The 18,993-nt window shown below is 52.1% G+C and overlaps 1 protein-coding gene across 1 annotated transcript in view; it reads right to left on the reverse strand.

The window, feature by feature from the left end:
- The window catches only part of KCNN3 (potassium calcium-activated channel subfamily N member 3), a 146,064-nt gene that overhangs the window by 59,761 nt on the left and 67,310 nt on the right, over positions 1-18,993 (reverse strand). Inside the window, exon 4 of the mRNA XM_077321834.1 lies at positions 4,857-4,998. Coding sequence (XP_077177949.1) covers positions 4,857-4,998 — 142 coding nt within the window. The remainder of the gene's footprint in view (positions 1-4,856; positions 4,999-18,993) is intronic.

Consider the following 18,993-nt stretch of genomic DNA (forward strand, 5'->3'; position numbering starts at 1 on the left):
CCATAGCAACCGCGAGGGTGAGGCCTGGCCTTATCGGAAGCAATTACTGCGCTAGCAATAATCACTGGGAAATGAAGGCGGTGCAGGCCGGCAGAGAGAGGCAACGCTGGTGTTGCCAACCTCCAGGCAGGACCTAGAGATCTTCCTGGATCATAACTAATCTCTGGATGGGGGTGGGGGCGGAGAAATGGCTGCTTTGGAAGATAAGGCGAAAGCATGGTGTCTTGGTTAAGAACAGTGGGATATAATCTGGGGAGCTGGGTTGGATTCCCCGCTCCTCCTCCACATGCAGCCAGCTGGGGGACCTTGGGCCAATCACAGTTCTCCCAGAGCTCTCTCCATCCAACCTACCTCCTAGGGTGTCTGTTGTGGGGTGGGGAAGGGAAGGTGATTGTGAGGTGCTTTGCGACATAGGAGGTCTACTGGGTGACCTTGGGCCAGTCCCAGTCCTCTTAGAGCTTTCCCACCTCACAAGGTGGTGGGAAAAGGAAGGGAAGGAGATTGTAAGCCCCTTTGAGGCATATGAGGTCTGCTGAGTCACCTTGGGCCAGTCCCAGTTCTCTTAGAGCTCTCTCAGCCCCACCTGCCTCACAAGGTGCCTGTGGTGGGGAAAGGAAAGGAAGGCAATTGGAGGGTGCTTTGAGACTCCTTCGGGTAGTGAAACGCATGGTATAAAAACCAGCTCCTCTTCTTATACCCCACAGACGTCCTTCCACAAACTTCAGCCTCCTCAGGCCCCAGGAATTTCCCATCCTGGAGTTGGGAGCTCCAAGAACCCACCCACCCACATTATATCTTTGGACTTAGAACACACACAGGGCCAGGCCCCTACTAGGCTTAGAGTTCGAGAGAAGATTAAGTACAGAAAAGAAGTTTCTCAGGCAGTACCTATAAATGGAACCCCCATATTCAGACGCAGTGTACCTCAACTGGTAGAAAACAGGAAAAGGCCTTCAGGTCTTGCTTCTGACCTTTCCCAAAACATCAGGGTGTCCACTGTGAGAAACAACATGTTCTTGGCCAGGCTCAGTAACTGTATTTTCCATCCCATCAGCATTGCTAATACAGTCAGATTTCAAACAAAAATGAAGTAGTGCAGTCCTGCAGTACCGGACTGGACCGTACCACCTGCAAGTTTCTGAATTTTTTAAAAGCTCCCTGCAAGGAGAACTAGTATCATCAGGGAAGAAAGTTCCAGCCCAAACCTTTGGCTTACTGTGCTGGTCTTCTCCTTACAGGGAGTTTTCTTTGTTTGTTCTTGTATACAAAGACATGTACACTCAAAAACCCCTTCAGAACCTTATCACCTGAACACCACCCTGTCATTACTAAATCCAAACAAAGAAGACAGGCAAGGGAGAAAGTTATAGACTGGCCAGAGAGCAGCCAGATTAAAAAAGAGAAGTTCAACAGATGTGGTTATTCCTTGCACTGATGCGGAGAACACTCACCTGCTGAAATTCTGCCTGCTGAACCAGGAACAAAAGTTGCCACGCATAGGTTAGAGAGCCGGTGATACAGTGGTTAAAAGGGTTGGACTATCTGCTCTGTTAGGAATTTCTTCCGGATATTTAGCCGAAAATTCTTTTGAATTAATTTCTATTGTTGGTTCCGGTCCGACCTTATAGGGCAACAGAAAACAACTTTGCTCCATCCTCTATATCAGGGGTGGTCCTCCAGATATTCATCTGGCAGATGCTGGCAGGGGCTCATGGGAATTGTAGTCCATGAACATCTGGAGGAGCACAGGTTGACTACCCCTGCTCTATATGACACACCGTACCCCACTGGGGAAGAAGACAGGGTACAAATGAATTACACCAGCATGGTGTGGTGATAAAGAGTTATCAGAAGAACCAGGGTTGATTCCCCATTCCTCCTCCACATGCAGCCAGCTGGGTGACCTTGGGCTAATCACAGTTGTGTTAGAGTTGATCTCGCAGAGCAGTTCTGTCAGAGCTCTCTCAGCACCACCTACCTCACAGGATGTCTGTTGTGGGGTGAGGAAGGGAAAAGTGTTTGTGAACCGCTTTTGGACTTCTTTGGGCAGTGAAAAACAAACCGAATATGCAAATAAAAGGGCATTATCGGAGACAAGCTGTGATTCTGTTTCCGTCCCTGTTGCAGGTGTAAATGGCTGGGTGCAGCCAGAGGTGTCAAGTGTTTGCTGCCCATGTGGGTTTGGAGAAGACATCCGAGCAGATCCAGCCCCAGCCCCAGCCCCAGCCCCAGCCCCAGCCCCAGCCCCAGCCCCAGCCCCAGCCCCAGCCCCAGCCCCAGCCCCAGCCCCAGCCCCAGCCCCAGCCCCAGCCCCAGCCCCAGCCCCAGCCCCAGCCCCAGCCCCAGCCCCAGCCCCAGCCCCAGCCCCAGCCCCAGCCCCAGCCCGAAGCCCAGCCCGTCCTGTTCTTTAGTGTCCTTCAACTGTGTTTTCCTGAAACTCTTTGGGTTCCCCGTCGAGGAGAAAAGCAGGGTAGGAAAAAAAACAACACAATAAAACCAATAAAGTCACGAGGTCCTTCCCCATCGCGCTGGGGAAAGCGCTCTTTCCCCAAAGAACATTTTGTTTTCCGTCCTGACTGTCGTTTGTTGTACTTCAATTCCCGAGAGCTTTTTTTGGGGTACCAAGACAAATACACAATTAAGAACAAACGGCTGGTTGTCAGCAAGCTGCACAGACAAAGGGAGCTCGCAAGGCAGATGTGTTCGGTCTGGGGAAGGACAAATCTGATCGCCGTCCTCTTTGGAGAGTGTCTCGGGGTGGAGAGGGAGAAGACCAAAGAATCATAGAACCATAGAATCATAGAGTTGGAAGGGTCCATAGAGGCCATCTAGTCCAACCCCCTGCTCAACGCAGGATCAGCCCTAAGCATCCTAAAGCATCCAAGAAAAGTGTGTATCCAACCTTTGCTTGAAGACTGCCAGTGATTCTCGATGTCTGAGCAGGAGCCACTGGGGAAGGAACGTGGAGCTGGAAGGGAGCCGCAAAGGTCATCTAGTTGGACCCCCTGCTCAAGGCAGGAAATAAGACAGCTCCTCACCACTCCCACAGAGACTCCCTGCTCTATACCCACAAGAAGAATTGGTTTTTAAATCCCGCTTTTCACCACCTGAAAGAGTCTCAAAGCTGCTTACAATAATCTTCCCTTCCTCTCCCCACAACAGACATCCTGCAAGGTACGGGAGGCTGAGAAAGCTCTCACAGAACTGCTTGGTCAGGACAGGACTATCAGGACTGTGACCAGCCCAAGGTCACTCCTTCCTGACCCAAAAGTGGCGATTGGCATGACCCAGGTTGCGGCAGAAAGGGTCACGAGAGCCGGGCATAGGCCGTCCCCCTTACAACAGCCCCTATTGCAGCATAGGAGTAAAGATGCAAATGTGCCAGTTTTCTTTCAGTCTATTTTAATATCCTGTCCTTGCTAGGGTTGGGTTAGGGCAGCCCTTCTCAACTTTTTTACCATCGAGAAACCCCTGAAACATTCTTTAGGTTTCAAGAAACTCCAGAAGTGACACAATCGTGCAGAAGAAGGTCGGGAAGCCGATCTGTGGACATACCCACCCGGGGCCCTTCCCACCCCCTCAAGGCCCATAATTGGCCATTTTGGACAGGGGGGGCCATGACCATATATGGCCATAAAAGGTAAAAGAAAAGTAAAAGAAAAGGTATCCCCTGTGCAAGCACCGAGTCATGTCTGACCCTTGGGGTGACGCCCTCCAGCGTTTTCTTGGCAGACTCAATACAGGGTAGTTTGCCAGTGCCTTCCCCAGTCATAACCGTTTATCCTCCAGCATGCTGGGTACTCATTTGACCGACCTCGGAAGGATGGAAGGCTGAGTCAACCTTGAGCCGGCTGCTGGGATTGAACTCCTAGCCTCATGGGCAGAGCTTCAGACAGCATGTCAGCTGCCTTACCACCCTGCGCCACAAGAGGCTCACAATATATGGTCATATCACCTGTTAAATGTTTAACAAAATTTTAAAATATCTTAAAAACTAATTAACTCCCACCCATTCGAGAAACCCTTCCAGGGTCATCAAGAAATCCCAATCACAAGATCCTGGTTGAGAAAGCCTGCATTAAGGAATCCCGAGCATGAATCTCTGCCATTAGTAGGGACCAGGGAGGGGCAATGGACAGCGTGGTGAATCAAATGGCAAGACACGGGTTCAAGTCCCTCCTCATACCCAATGACCTCGAGCGAGTGACTTTCTCTCGGCCTAGCCTACCTCACAGGGTTGTTAGAAGGATAAAACAACAGTGGGAAACCTGAGCTCCCTTAGAGCATTTTTTAAAATGTAACTCGAAAGAAAAATGCATTCTTATTGATGAGGTTTCAGCAAGAATTCAGCTTCTTGAGAACCCGGGAGTTTTTAAACAAACTAACTAACAAACTAACAAGAATCTATCCTACAAAGAGCATACAAGGATACCAGCTATTGAAATCACAGAAGCTACAAATGCGGCAAGCCAGGTTTCTAGCCCTCATGGATGCAAAGATGATTTAAAGTTGGAAAGCCTGCCGAAACCTTGGTGACGGCTGAATGAGGTTCAAGGAGGGCGACGGTGGCTTTTCCAGCCCTCCTGCTTTTGTGTCGCAAAACTGAAATGAATTATGCAGAGGAGAAGAGCAGACGCAAATGAGTTTGTGCTGCATAATTCATTGGTGTCGCCGAATCAGGGCTGCCTTGGCACCGTATCCCTGTCCTCCCCCCTGCCAATGTACGCCAAAAATCAGAATAATGATGATCTCACCAGAAACTTTCAGGGCGATGCAAGCGATCAATCCAAGCGCTTCCCAGTCTCCCCTCCCCCCCAGCCATTCTCCCCTGGACCGCCCCGCAGGGTTCCTCTTACCATGATGCCTGTGAGCAGACAGACGCCCTTCCCGCAGTACGTGTGCGGCACCATGTCGCCGTAGCCGATGGACAGGAAGGTGATGGAGATGAGCCACATGGCGCCCAGGAAGTTGCTGGTCACGTCTTGTTGGTCGTGGTACCTGCCGAAGAAGTACAGGCAGCTGTGGTGAAACCAAGATACAGCCAGGCACCTCCCCTGCCCTGGAACTGTATTAAACAGTTTAATAAACGCCTTAATACAGTTCCAACATGAGGAACTCTATTAAAGGGTCGTGGCATTAGGAAGGTGGAGAATCACTGATCTAGTCTAATGGGTGACACAAAAGAGAGTTGCAGCTGCCTGTCTGAGTAAACAATACTGACCTCGATATACCAAAGGGTACGTTATAAGGCAGGTTCGCATGTACACGCGTGTACACTTTTTCAAAAAGGAGGGGGGATTGCATGTTTTTAAACAAGGCATCTTTTCTCCTTCAGAAATCTCATCAAGTAGAGAAGCCTGGTTTCAAAGAGTGAAACTGAGCAGAGGTCGAAGGGTTAAACCCCCCCCTGTCCTGCCCTCCTTGCACAACCCCATGGCAGATTGAGGCTGCAGAAGTCTGCTGTTTCCACTCCATAGACCAGAGGTAGTCCAACTGCGGCCCTCCAGATGTCCATGGACTACAATTCCATGGACTACAATTCCCATGAGCCCCTGCCAGCAAATGCTGGCAGGGGCTCATGGGGATTGTAGTCCATGGACATCTGGAGGGCCGCAGTTGGACTACCCCTGCCATAGACTGAATGAGAGGCATGACTGGCGTTTCTCGCATTAAACCCTAAGACTAGATCCAGATGGCGTTGGTTCGGGGGCTATTTTAATCCTTCACCCCCCGGATTCTCTAGCCCGGACAGTAAAATCTACCACAGCCCAATCTCCAATGATGTGTGGGTCTTCTCTAAGGCATGAATGATTATGTGACAACAAACTAGGGGCATTTTCTTGCGAAAAAAGGAAAATGTCGCCTGTTAGTCACCCGACCTCTGGGTTCCACGATTTCTCGTGCTTCCAGATCTTCTCGGGCATGCCTGGGAAACAAACTGGAGGCCAGGGTAAAGGTAAAGGTATCCCCTGTGCCAGCACCGAGTCATGTCTGACCCTTGGGGTGACGCCCTCTAGCGTTTTCATGGCAGACTCAATACGGGGTGGTTTGCCAGTGCCTTCCCCAGTCATGACCGTTTACCCCCCAGCAGCAAGCTGGGTACTCATTTTATCGACCTCGGAAGGCTGAGTCAACCTTGAGCCGACTGCTGGGATTGAACTCCCAGCCTCATGGGCAAAGCTTTCAGACGACTGCCTTACCACTCTGCGCCACAAGAGGCTCAGCTGGAGGCCAGTGTAGCTATGTGGCTATGAGAACTTCCCAGAAGCCCACTGCGGGAGGACGCAAAAGAAGAGCTGGTTTTTACACCCTGCTTTTCACTGGCCGAAGGAGTCTCAAAACAGCTTACCACCGCCTTCCCTTCCTCTCCCCACAACACTGCGAGGTAGGTGGGGCTGAGAGAGCTCTGGGAGAACTGTATTGAGAACAGCTCTAATGGGACTGTGACTGGCTCAATGTCATCCAGCTGGCTGCATGGGCCGGAATGGGGAATCAAGCCCAGATCTCCGGATTAGAAGCCACAACGCTGGCTCTGGGGGACAGGCCTGCCTCAAAGCCTCCTCCAGTACCCCCCCTTCCACTCCCAGGCCTCCCTCACTGGGAAGTCGCACTGCAGCGCAGGTCAAGGTGGCCAGACTGACAGGAGACGGGTGAGCGCACTCTACAACTGGCCTCCGCTTCCTCGTGTCCAACGAGAGCTTGACAGGTGTTGAAGGGCCGAGAGAAGAGCACAGCACGCTCTCACATGCGCCCGTCACACAGACACAGTGAGAGATGACGGCTAACTGGGCAGTTGGCTGCAGCGTGGCCAGGAGAGACCCTGGAGGGTCTTGATTGTTCCGCCTTTTGTGTGAAATGGAGTCTTCCTTTCCAAAGGTGCTTTCCGCTCTCCAGACAGCAGCTGCTCTCTCCTGCTGGCACTGCCGCACTGACTTGGAAGGAAGGGGCTTTCCCCGGGAAAGGGGAGGCAAGGCCCAGGGGTGGCCAAATGGTGGCTCATGGGAATTGTAGTCCATGGTAAGGTGACCAGATTGTCCCACTTTTGGAGGAACATCTGGGGGTAGCTGGCAAATTGTACTTATGCTGAAATTTTAAAAAATATATATTACAATACTATTTTTGCTTTCTATGAAACTTTTTGTTGCTCCATATAGACCAAATTTTTAATCAAGAACCCCCCCGATCAATGGTGTCCCACTTTACCAATGTTAAAATCTGATCACCTTAGTCTAGTGGTCCCCAACCTTTCTCAGGTCAGGGACCGCCTCCGGGGTGAGGGGAGAGCCTACTGCCCGGGTGCTGTGAAAACGCGCACGCGCAGTTCCCACATATACACATTTTCACCACCAGGGGACGCTAACGCGCATGCGCGGCAACTGCATGCATGCGCATTTGCGTCACCAGCGTGCCGGCGGCTGCACCTGCCTCTCCCCTTCCTTCTCACTGTGGGCGGGGGGAGGCAGGCACAGCTGCCGGCGGCCCGGTACTGTGGCCTTTGCGGCCCGTCACCGGGCCGTGGACCGTGGGTTGATGACCCCGTCCATGGACACCTGGAGAGCCACTGTTTGGCCACCACTGGGCAAAGCCTTGGCTGGGCAAGAAAATGTAAGGGCCAGCGTGGCTTAGAGCAGGGGTAGTCAACCTGTGGTCCTCCAGATGTTCATGGACTACAACTCCCGTGAGCCCCTGCCAGCAAATGCTGGCAGGGGCTCATGGGAATTGTAGTCCATGAACATCTGGAGGACCACAGGTTGACTACCCCTGGCTTAGAGGATGCAACATCAGGTTAGGGTTCTGGGTGACCCGAGTTCAAATCATTGCATCCACTGTGGAAGCTTGCTGGTGGGCGCTGGGCCAGCTACAAACTTTTTGCCTGGCCTGCCTTGCAGGGGTGTTGTAAGAGGGTGGGGGAGGGGTGGACACTGTTGGAAACCGCTCTGATTCCCGGCTGTAGGGAGAAGCTGACTGCAAAGAAAATTGGTTTAAGAACCCTTGAGTCAATGAGAAACTTTTCCTGATAAATCAGGAAGGTTTATTTTTTTTTAAATACTAGATTCAAGTGGGCAACCGTGTTGGCCTGAAGTATCACAACAGAACCAGAGTCCAGTAGCGGCTTTAGAACCAACAAAGAGTGCAAGCGCTCTTTAGTCTGAGGAAGACCGCCTGAACTCGAAAGCTCACGCCTTGAATAAATCTTTGTGGGTCTTAACGGTGCCCCTGGACTCTGATTCTGTTTTTTAAATACTGTTGATGACGGTTTAAGTTTTATTCCACCCGCTCCCAGCAGAATCGGGGCAAACCACAACATAATGAAAGTCATGTCGCATTCTAAAAAGTAGCATAAAAATCTATTTAGGTTAAAACTTCTACGACAGATTACACTCAACATTGTGCCTAACATTCCTAGGGAGACTTGAAGGTATTGCTGGACTCTGGCTCTTTTCCGCTGCTGCAGACGGACTAAGCTGGCCACCCATCTTGGCACGACACTGGCTCACACAGTGTTCCTTTGCTTGAGAGAATCAATTCTCTATCCTCATGCGTAAGAAGACCAGGGGTGGGCCCAAGCATTTACCCTCCAACTTCAGAAGTATGCCCAGCACTCTTCAACAATCAAAACGGAGGCCAGCGGTGACTTGAGAGGACCCACCCAAATTCTGCTCTCAGAGACGGAAAAACGGCAGTCCTCACCTCCTCGACCCGTCTCCCTTTCCCAAGCAACGCCCGTCCGCCTCTTTCGCCCTCTTCACCCCCATCGTTAAAAAAGACGAAAAGCAGATGGAGTTTTTGCCAGATTCCTCCCAATCAATTTATCCAAAGCTTTCCAATCCTCTGAATCTGTATATGTTTTTTTTTTATCAAAAAGGGTGTGTGTGTGTGTGGGGGGGGGAGATTTCCAGTCCCCCACATCTCCTCAATGCAGAGAGAGAGAGAGACTAATGAAATAGAGGGGCATAAAAATGAAATATTATGCGCGCGTAGACACAGATGCAAAGAAACATTTTCAATGCTCAATTGAAGCACGGCTGTTCCCGGAATTGCTTTCTGCAAAATTTGCAAAAGAAGTACGGGGAGAGCAATTTCTGCTCGCTTCCCACCCACACTTTTTATTCACTAATCAATCGCGAACCCTGGTGTGGTTCCCCCGCGCCCCCCCCTTCTCCAAGCTAGGACTCAGTCCCCAAATATGTCTTCATTACGAACAATCCCCTTGGGAAGAACGCCAGGATATAATTGAAGCACGAAAATAAATAAAAGATAATCAAGTTTTGTTCTGTTTTTTAATCCTGACTTAACTCTGATGGTCTCACTCGGGGAAGAGAACATGGCGCACCGTCTTATGCTCACAACCATTATGTGAGACCCGGAGGGAATGAATGGCGCAACGTCACCCGGTCGCTCCAGTCTGACTTTTAACTGGCCCAACACACCGGCTGTCCAACAAAATGCCAGACCCCTGAAAACTCGGCTGGAAGACCCACCAGTGTTGATAGGACCAAACAGATTGCCAAATCATTATTAGGAACCGTTCTACTTCTTGACTTCTGTTAATCGCCATGACATCTCCGTTTATTAATCAATTATTATGCTGCTTTCTAATTGTAACAGCTGATTACTTGATTGCTATGACAATTCTGTCAATTACTCCCAATAGCTTTAGAAGAGAAGAGTTGGTTCTTATATGCCACTGTGCTCTCCCCGAAGGAGTCTCAAAGCGGCTTCCAATCGCCTTCCCTTTCCTCTCCCCACAACAGACACCCTGTGAGGGAGGGGAGGTTGAGAGAGCCCTGAGATTACTGAAGAAGAAGAGTTGGTTCTTATATGCCACTGTGCTCTCCCCGAAGGAGTCTCAAAGCGGCTTGCAGTCGCCTTCCCTTTCCTCTCCCCACAACAGACACCCTGTGAGGGAGGGGAGGCTGAGAGAGCCCTGAGATTACTGAAGAAGAAGAGTTGGTTCTTATATGCCGCTTTTCTCTCCCCGAAGGAGTCTCAAAGCGGCTTGCAGTCGCTGTCCCTTTCCTCTCCCCACAACAGACACCCTGTGAGGGAGGGGAGGTTGAGAGAGCCCTGAGATTACTGAAGAAGAAGAGTTGGTTCTCATATGCCGCTTTTCCCTACCCAAAGTAGTCTCAAAGTAGCTTACAGTCGCCTTCCCTTTCCTCTCCCCACAACAGACACCCTGTGAGGTGGGTGAGGCTGAGAGAGCCCTGAGATTACTGAAGGAGAACAAGAGTTGGTTCTTCTACGCCGCTTTTCTCTCCCCGAAGGAGTCTCCAAGAGGCTTCCAATAGGCTTCCCTTTCCTCTCCCCACAACAGACACCCTGTGAGGGACGGGAGGCTGAGAGAGCCCTGAGATTACTGAAGAAGAAGAAGAGTTGGTTCTTATATGCCGCTTTTCCCTACCCAAAGTAGTCTCAAAGTAGCTTACAGTCGCCTTCCCTTTCCTCTCCCCACAACAGACACCCTGTGAGGTGGGTGAGGCTGAGAGAGCCCTGAGATTACTGAAGGAGAACAAGAGTTGGTTCTTCTACGCCGCTTTTCTCTCCCCGAAGGAGTCTCCAAGAGGCTTCCAATAGGCTTCCCTTTCCTCTCCCCACAACAGACACCCTGTGAGGGACGGGAGGCTGAGAGAGCCCTGAGATTACTGAAGAAGAAGAGTTGGTTCTTATATGCCGCTTTTCTCTACCCGAAGAAGGCTCAAAGCAGCTTACATTCGCCTTCCCTTTCCTCTCCCCACAACAGACACCCTGTGAGGGAGAGGAGGCTGAGAGAGCCCTGATATCACTGCTTGATCAGAACAGCTTTATCAGTGCTATGGTGAGCCCAAGGTCACCCAGCTGGCTGCATGTGGGGGAGTGCAGATTCAAACCCCGCTCGACAGATTGAAAGTCTGCACTCCTAAAACTACACCAAGCTGGCTCTCAGTCAGCCATCTTAAAGAGCAACCTATTTCCAAGTTTATGGTTAAGATCTTATGATCAATCTTACTGTTATGATTTTTAGTAGGAATGACTGCTAGATTTTTATGATTGACTGATGATATGCCAGTAAAGATAATTGACTGGCTGCATGACTAGACCCAGTTTCCAACTGATGCTCTGAATTGGGATCACTGTGGGTGGGAAGGTAGTTGTGAATTTCCTGCATTCTTCAGAGGGTTGGACTGGATGACCCTGGGGGTCCCTTCCAACTCTATGACCTTTGTTATTTCAAAAAGTTAGCTTCTGGGACACACAGTCCTCCTCCCTGTGTAAGCTTTTGGGTTGCACAACTCTAATTGAGATGCACTTCTTTCCTGCTAGCTCAGGGGTTTCTCAACCATGGTCCTGCTAAGGCTCCTCAACGCTACACGGGGGTTTTCAAAATGGCAGCTGGGGAGAGCCTTCCCACCCTATGCCTGCTGATTCCAGCTCTAAGTGAAAGGGAATTTTTTTTTTTAAGCTCTACCCGTATTTGGGCAGGTTGACCCTCCCCCTGCCTCAGTGGCCACTGGAGGAGATAGGAAGGGGGGGGGGGTCTGGCCATTTCAAACTTTGTTGACCAAGGGTCCTCTCATTTCCAGTGGGCATGGCATGGAAGTGTGGCCAGCTGACATCAAAAAGGTCAGAACAGGCTAGCTCAGGGGCAGTCAAACTGCGGCCCTCCAGAAGTCCATGGACTACAATTCCCATGAGCCCCTGCCAGCATTTGCTGGCAGGGGCTCATGGGAATTGTAGTCCATGGACATCTGGAGGCTGAGCTGCTTAAGGAACTGGTCTTCGGTTAGCAGTCCTGGTCCACAACTGGGTTGCAGCAAGCCCGAGAAGGGGAGAAGTTTGCCATCTCTGGGTTAGAAGATTCCTGGAGATTTTGGAAGCGGGGCTCGGGGAGAAGGACATCAGCACGGTATTACGGCACAGAGACCACCTATTCAAAGCTGACATTTTCTCCAGAGGAACGGATCTCTGTCACCTGGAGGCTAGCTGTAATTCCAGGATATCTCCCACCTCCACATGGAGGTTGGCAACCCAAGGGGTGGGGGCGTTATGTTAGGGGGGAAATGAGCCGGACCACCCCTCCCAACGCAAGACACTGGCGTCAAACAGATGGAGACCTTATTTATGCAGGTGAAGTCCACAAAACCAGTTTGGTGTAGTGGTTAGGAGAGGAGACTTCTAATCTGGCGAGCCGGGTTTGATTTCCTGCTCCTCCTCCACATGCAGCCAGCTGGGTGACCTTGGGCTAGTCACAGCACTGATAAAGCTGATCTCACAGAGCAGTAATATCAGGGCTGTCTGAGGCTCAACTCCCTCACAGGGGGTGGCAGGTTATAGTGGATGAGCGATACGGTTGTGAGTGTCCTGCATAGTGCAGGGGGTTGGACTAGATGTCCCAGGAGGTCCCTTCCAACTCTATAGTTATATGATTCTATGGGGTCTGTTGTGGGGAGAGGAAAGGGAAGGCGATTATAAGCTGCTTTGTTACTCCGGGTAGAGAAAAGCGGCCTATAAGAACCAACTCTTCTTCTTCAGTAATATCAGGGCTCTCTCAGCCTCATCTCCCTCACTGGGTGTCTGTTGTTGTGCATAGTGCAGGGGGTTGGACTAGATGGCCCAGGAGGTCCCTTCCAACTCTATAATTATATGATTATAGTAACAAAGCAGGAGTAACAAAGCAGCTTATAATCGTCTTCCCTTTCCTCTCCCCACGAAAGGGAAGACGATTATAAGCTGCTTTGTTACTCCTTCAGGTAGAGAAAAGCGGCATATAAGAACCGACTCTTCTTCTTCAAGAACCTCTTCTTCAAAGGCTTTCATTTGCAAAGACTAAATGAAACCTCCAGGTTTAGAGGCAGTATACCCCTGAGAGCAGACACAGGGCAGGTTCGGACTTCCATCCCCTGCTTGCAGGTCTTCCCTGGACACTGAAGCTGGCCACTATTGAAGACAGGACGCCGCATTGGACGTTCCTTTGCATGATCCGGCCGGGCTGACGAGAGATCCCCCGTGTTCTGCCAAAATGCTGTAGAACTGCCTGATCCTTTCAAAAAACCTAAAAACCTTGCCTATAATTCCACGGGCTGGAAGAGCAGCCAGACAGGTGTCGGAATGGAGGTCAGAGCATAACTCGGAAGGGATGGCGTCGCTGCTGAAAGGTGTTTCGGGAAGAGCCGGAGAGCCGGGGATTTGTTATCTAGGAAACCTCCTTCTCAAAAGAGAAAGAGCAGCTGCCTCCCTCGGGGACCAAACTGTGCCTGCATGTGTCGTGTGTTGTGTGTGTGTGTTTGCCGATTAAAAACCAGAGCGGTACAGGAGATAGAACAACCACATTCGCTTCGCCAAGCTGGAATCCGCTCAGTCAGGGCTCCACGTCCCTCTGAGTGGCTCCGCTTGCGAGGAAACCCCTGCTCTCAGCTCCGGAGGGCCGTTAATACTCTGCACATGCTCAAGGGCACCTCTGCAGACAGCACAGCTCGTTTCAAAGCCAAGCAACCCCCTTGCCCCCCGAAAAGTTACTGAAATCCAGTGGCCTTTGGAAAGCCCCGCCAGAGCTGGAGGGGAAAGGAGCTTCTGAGGGCGAAGACGGCCAGAGACAGCCGTTTCGGCAGGTGGCGCTCTGGAGCGCTTTTTCGGGTTTAAAGTACATCAGAAAGCATCTCCGGCCAAGGAAGATCGGGTGCTCAAGGGAGCGACTGTGTGCTCTCCAGCAGCAGGATGCGAACATATTCTTAGGAGGTAGAGTGGCTAGCCTCTCTGGAGAGGCCCCGAGTTCACATCTGCTGGGAAGCCAATCCCTTACTCTCGCTATGCTGCCGCACCTCAGCAGGGTGCCTCGGGTTCTGGGGCTAAGCCAAGGGCGGGCCCTGAAATCCAGTTAGAGCAGGGGTAGTCAAACTACGGCCCTCCAGATGTCCATGGACTACAATTCCCAGGAGCCCCTGCCAGCGTTCGCTGGCAGGGGCTCCTGGGAATTGTAGTCCATGGACATCTGGAGGGCCGCAGTTTGACTACCCCTGAGTTAGAGGACTAGATTGGGCTCTAGATCGACCCAGGTTCAAATCTCCACGCAGCCACAAAGCGCATGGTGCTGGGAGATTCAGCCCTCTCTGTTTATGGAGCCCAGCTTTCTGTTCACTTACTTCATTTCACACCCCCACACACACACACCTCCATTAGGCAATTTCCATCATTCTCCTTCTCCAGTTTATCCTCACAACAACCCGGTGTGGTAGGTTCAGCGGAAAGGGACACTGGCTGGGTAGGGATTGCAAAGTCAGGTCTCCCACTGACATTGTAACCAGAATCATAGAGTTGGAAGGGACCTCCTGGGTCGACCACTACACCAGGGGTAGTCAAACTGCGGCCCTCCAGATGTCCATGGACTACAATTCCCAGGAGCCCCCTCCCAGCGAATGCTGGCAGGGGCTTCTGGGAATTGTAGTCCATGGACATCTGGAGGGCCGCAGTTTGACTACCCCTGCACTACACATTATAGCCCTCAGATCATGTCACAGTCGACCACAAGGACTGGGGTTGGCGATTCCCCCAGAGCAGCCTTTTTCAATGGAAGAACCCCTGAAATAATTATTCAGTGCCCTGGAAGTGAGGTCAGCTGGCCACGCTTCCCTGCCACACCCCCAGAAATGACATCCCTACCCTTTTGCCCCCACCCCCTGCCTTGACTACTACGATGGCAGCTCTGCCTCCAGTAGGTCGGAAAGAAGAGCTTCTGTTTGAGCTGGGTCGTAATCCACAGTGGGGTATAAGAATCCTGGACTTGGAAGGGGCCAAAAAGGCCATCTAGTCCAACCCGCTGCTCAAGGCAAGATCGGCCTACCAGTGGTGGTCAAATCTGGCTCTCCAAATGTCCATTCTGGCAGGGTCTCATGGGAACTGTAGTCCGTGGATAACTGGAGAGCTACAGTTTGGCCACCCCTGGCCTCAAGCATCCAGGATATCTGTCCAGCTGCTACTTGTAGAATCACAGAGTTGGAAGGGCCACAACCCGCTGCTCGAAGCCGAATCAGCCTGAAGTATCCAGGATAAGGATCTGCCCTGCTGCTGGCGGAAGACCGCCAGTGAGGGGGAGCTCCCCACCTCCTTATAGGCAGCCTCCTCCACTTCGTGGCCTATTTGAGCTGGACCCAGGGAATGCTTTCACACCTGGGGAATTTCTTGCAGGGGCAGCGGGGAAAAGGAGAGACAGATGCGGGGAAAAGATGGGGCTAGCCAACGGCATCCGCCTCTGGGTTGAGTCACTCCGGCTCCAGGCTGTCCTCTTGGCTTCGGGGCTAGCTGGGAGCGTGCCAGAGAGTTGCTTCTTAAGAGCTCTTTCTGCTTTCTGTAAAATAAGTGTATCTTGGCACCCTCTCCCTCTCTGTTTTTCTCCCCTCTCATTCCCTTACAAGCTGTTCACTCCCCCCCCCCCACCCAACAACAAATGGCTCCCATCTACTCTGGTTCCTGACCCAGCATTTATCATAAATTGGGGACAGGTCAGGTGGGAGGGGGATCGTACAAGGAGGTATGACAGGCTCCTTCCAGGGCTACCAAGAGCAAATGCAGGCCCCCGGGTTACCTCCCCCCCCCCCGGTCAGATCTGCCCACTTCCCCAAACTCAGAGGAACACAGAAGAAGAAGAAGAAGAAGAAGAAGAAGAAGAAGAAGAAGAAGAGTTTTATATATCGAATTTTTCTCTACCCAAAGGAGTCTCAGAGTGGCTTACATCCACCTTCCCTTCCCCTCCCCACAACAGACTCCCTGTAAGGTAGGTGGGGCTGAGCGAGCTCTGACAAAGAGCTTTGTGAGAACAGCTCTAACAGGACCGTGACTGGCCCAAGGCTACCCAGCTGGCTGCACGTGGAGGAGCAGGGAATCGAACCCGGCTCTCCAGATTAGAAGCCGCTGCTCTTAACCATGACACCAAGCTGGGTATGCCCAAGCACCAAGAAGAATTGAAATAAAATATTAAGTTTTAAAAAGTTTAACATTAATAATCGCTATTAAATCGTTACAACAAGTTTGTCTAAGTCACCTCATTCCCCAAGCGAATAAAGCATGAGGAATATTAAAATTCATTCTGATCACATGTAGCTGGATGGGGAGCCCCAGCAAACTATGGACTTATTTCTAGTTCTCTGTCACAGGCCTGACCAAACATCTCTGTCTTACAGGCCCTGTGGAACTGTCTAAGGTCCCGCAGGGCTCTCATCTCTCTAGGCAGCGCATTCCACCAGGCTGGGGCCAGGCCCAAAAAGACCCTGGCCCTGGTAGAGGCCACTTTAATTTCCTTGGAGCTGGGCTCCCTAATAAGAGGAGCCATAATGGAAGAGGTGGTCCCATAGACATAAAGCTCCCACAGTTTTTAGGGTTTTAAAAGTGAGAACCAGAACCTTGAATCTGGCCTGGTCCACAATGGGAGAGCGCTGGTCAAATGTGTGGTCTCCACTGGACGCAGTTGGGTCATCCAAAGCAGCTTCAAGGGCTACCCAGCACAGAGTGAATTACAGTAACAATATATGGGGGGGGGGAAATGAGTCAGGTAAGGGTTGAATGCTCTCCCCCTCCCTGTTTTTCCTTCCCCAGTGCCTCCCCGTGCTCCGTTCATTCCCCATCAAGAATCACACCCCTCATCCCTTCTGCTCGGAGGCCCTGGATCCTGCTTCCTGTCCCCCTCCGGCGAGGACTATTTCTACAGGGAGTTCTGCCAGGGAGATGGGCTGTAAAGGGGGGGAAATGATCTGGATAATGGTTCCTGTTATATTCCCTTCCCCATGGCCGTTCTGGCCCTCCCGAAAGCTCTAGCCTAGCCCGCAGGGGCAGAGTTTTCAAACCAAGCTTGAAAAGAAAGAAAACAACACACCGGAGAGACACGAAGGAGACCGGGAGGGGAAGGAGGAAAGGAGCCCTGTACACGTGGGGTGTAGGTGGGACTCCCTGGCAACGGCGGAGAGGAGACGGGAGCAACCACCTGTCGGGTGAAACGGCATCACTACAAGGAGCCGGGGACGGGGGACGTTGCAGATGGGGGAAGAGGAGGGAAAGGATCGGGAAAAAGGGGTCTCCCATCTCCGTCGCTCGCCAGGGCTTCCGGTGGCCGGAGCATGGCCTATCTCGTCTCTTCGCCGCTCCGAGCGCTCACGGCTCCCCGCGCACACGGTGTTAAGCGATGATTTATTTATTTTAATGACTTTCTATTATTCATCAAAATAGAGCGGCTTCCGCACTGGGGCTCTTGGCAGAGGCTGCGACAACAGCTCTCTGCCCGGAGGTCTCCACAGCTTAAAATCGGAGAGAAGGCGGGGGGCAGAAAGGAGAAACTCGGAAGTCAGGATGGACAGGCATTGGGTTTGGTTGACCACATAGACTTGCGTTCCTTGTGTGGTGTAGAAGAAGAAGAAGAGTTGGTTCTTATATGCCGCTTTTCCCTACCCAAAGGAGGCTCAAAGCGGCTTACAGTCGCCTTCCCTTTCCTCTCCCCACAACAGACACCCTGTGGGGTGGGTGAGGTTGAGGGAGCCCTGATATCACTGCCCGGTCAGAACAGCTTCATCAGTGCTGTGGCGAGCCCAAGGTCACCCAGCTGGCTGCATGTGGGGGAGCGCAGAATCGAACCTGGCATACCAGATTAGAAGTCCGCACTGCTAACCACTACACCAAACTGGCCAAACTACCAAACTGGTGTAGGCCCAGAACTGCGTGGTGTAGGCCCAGGGTGCACCTTGTGTTTTTAAGCATCGGTAGGAGGACATGAGTTTTGCAAGGGTTTGTTTAGCCTGGAGAGGACAGGACTGAGAGGGGCTCTGATCGCCATCTTCAAGTATTTAAAAGGCTGCCCTGTAGAGGATGGAGCAGGGTTGTTCTCTCTTGCCCCAGAGGGACGGACCAGTACGAAGGGGATGAAATTCATGCAAAATAAATGCCGTCTAAACATCCGGAAGGAGTTCCTGACAGTTAGAGCGGTTTCTCAGTGGAAAAGGCTTCCTCGGGACTTGGTGGTTTCTCCATCTTTGGAGATTTTTCAGCATAGGCTGGATAGCCATCTGGCAGAGAGGCTGATTCTGTGAAGGCTCAAGGGGGTGGCAGGTTACAGTGGATGAGCAATAGCTTTATGAGTGTTGTGCATAGTGCAGGGGGTTGGACTAGATGACCCAGGAGGTCCCTTCCAACTCTATGATTCTAAGAATGTTGCTGGATGCCTCTCCTGGTGGAGAGGAAAGGATGGGAGAGTGTCCCTTTTCTGGCTTCCCATTGCAAATTCCCCCTCCCTGTGCACAGAACTCGCCTTCTGTCTTTGTTGCTGGAGTGGCAGCCCCTGAGAAAAGGCAGATTTTCACACCTCAGTTTTCCCTAGGGGGAAACAGCTGAATATATGTGGTCCCCAAGGATTCCTAGGCTCCGGGTGTGCCAGATTTTAATGTTCGGTCTTTCTGTTGCTGTTTGGATACACCACTGAGGACATCAGGAGAGCTTTGCTGTATCAGACCAGCACCCTGCCTCGCACAGGGGCCAGCCAGTCCCTCTGCAGGGCCAGCAACAGGGCAGGGAGGCCGAGGCCTTCCCCTCATAAGGACACAGGAGAGCCCTGCTGGGTCAGACCAGGGAGGGTCTCTCCAGTCCAGCCTCCTGCCTCACACAGGGGCCAGCCAGTCCCTCTGCAGGGCCAGCAACAGGGCAGGGAGGCCGAGGCCTTCCCCTCATAAGGACACAGGAGAGCCCTGCTGGGTGAGACCAGGGAGGGTCCCTCCAGTCCAGCCTCCTGCCTCACCCAGGGGCCAGCCAGTCCCTCTGCAGGGCCAGCAACAGGGCAGGGAGGCCGAGGCCTTCCCCTCATAAGGACACAGGAGAGCCCTGCTGGGTGAGACCAGGGAGGGTCCCTCCAGTCCAGCCTCCTGCCTCACCCAGGGGCCAGCCAGTCCCTCTGCAGGGCCAGCAACAGGGCAGGGAGGCCGAGGCCTTCCCCTCATAAGGACACAGGAGAGCCCTGCTGGGTCAGACCAGGGAGGGTCCCTC

The sequence above is a fragment of the Paroedura picta genome, chromosome 1 (genome assembly GCF_049243985.1).
Source record: "Paroedura picta isolate Pp20150507F chromosome 1, Ppicta_v3.0, whole genome shotgun sequence".
Lineage (NCBI taxonomy): Eukaryota > Metazoa > Chordata > Lepidosauria > Squamata > Gekkonidae > Paroedura > Paroedura picta.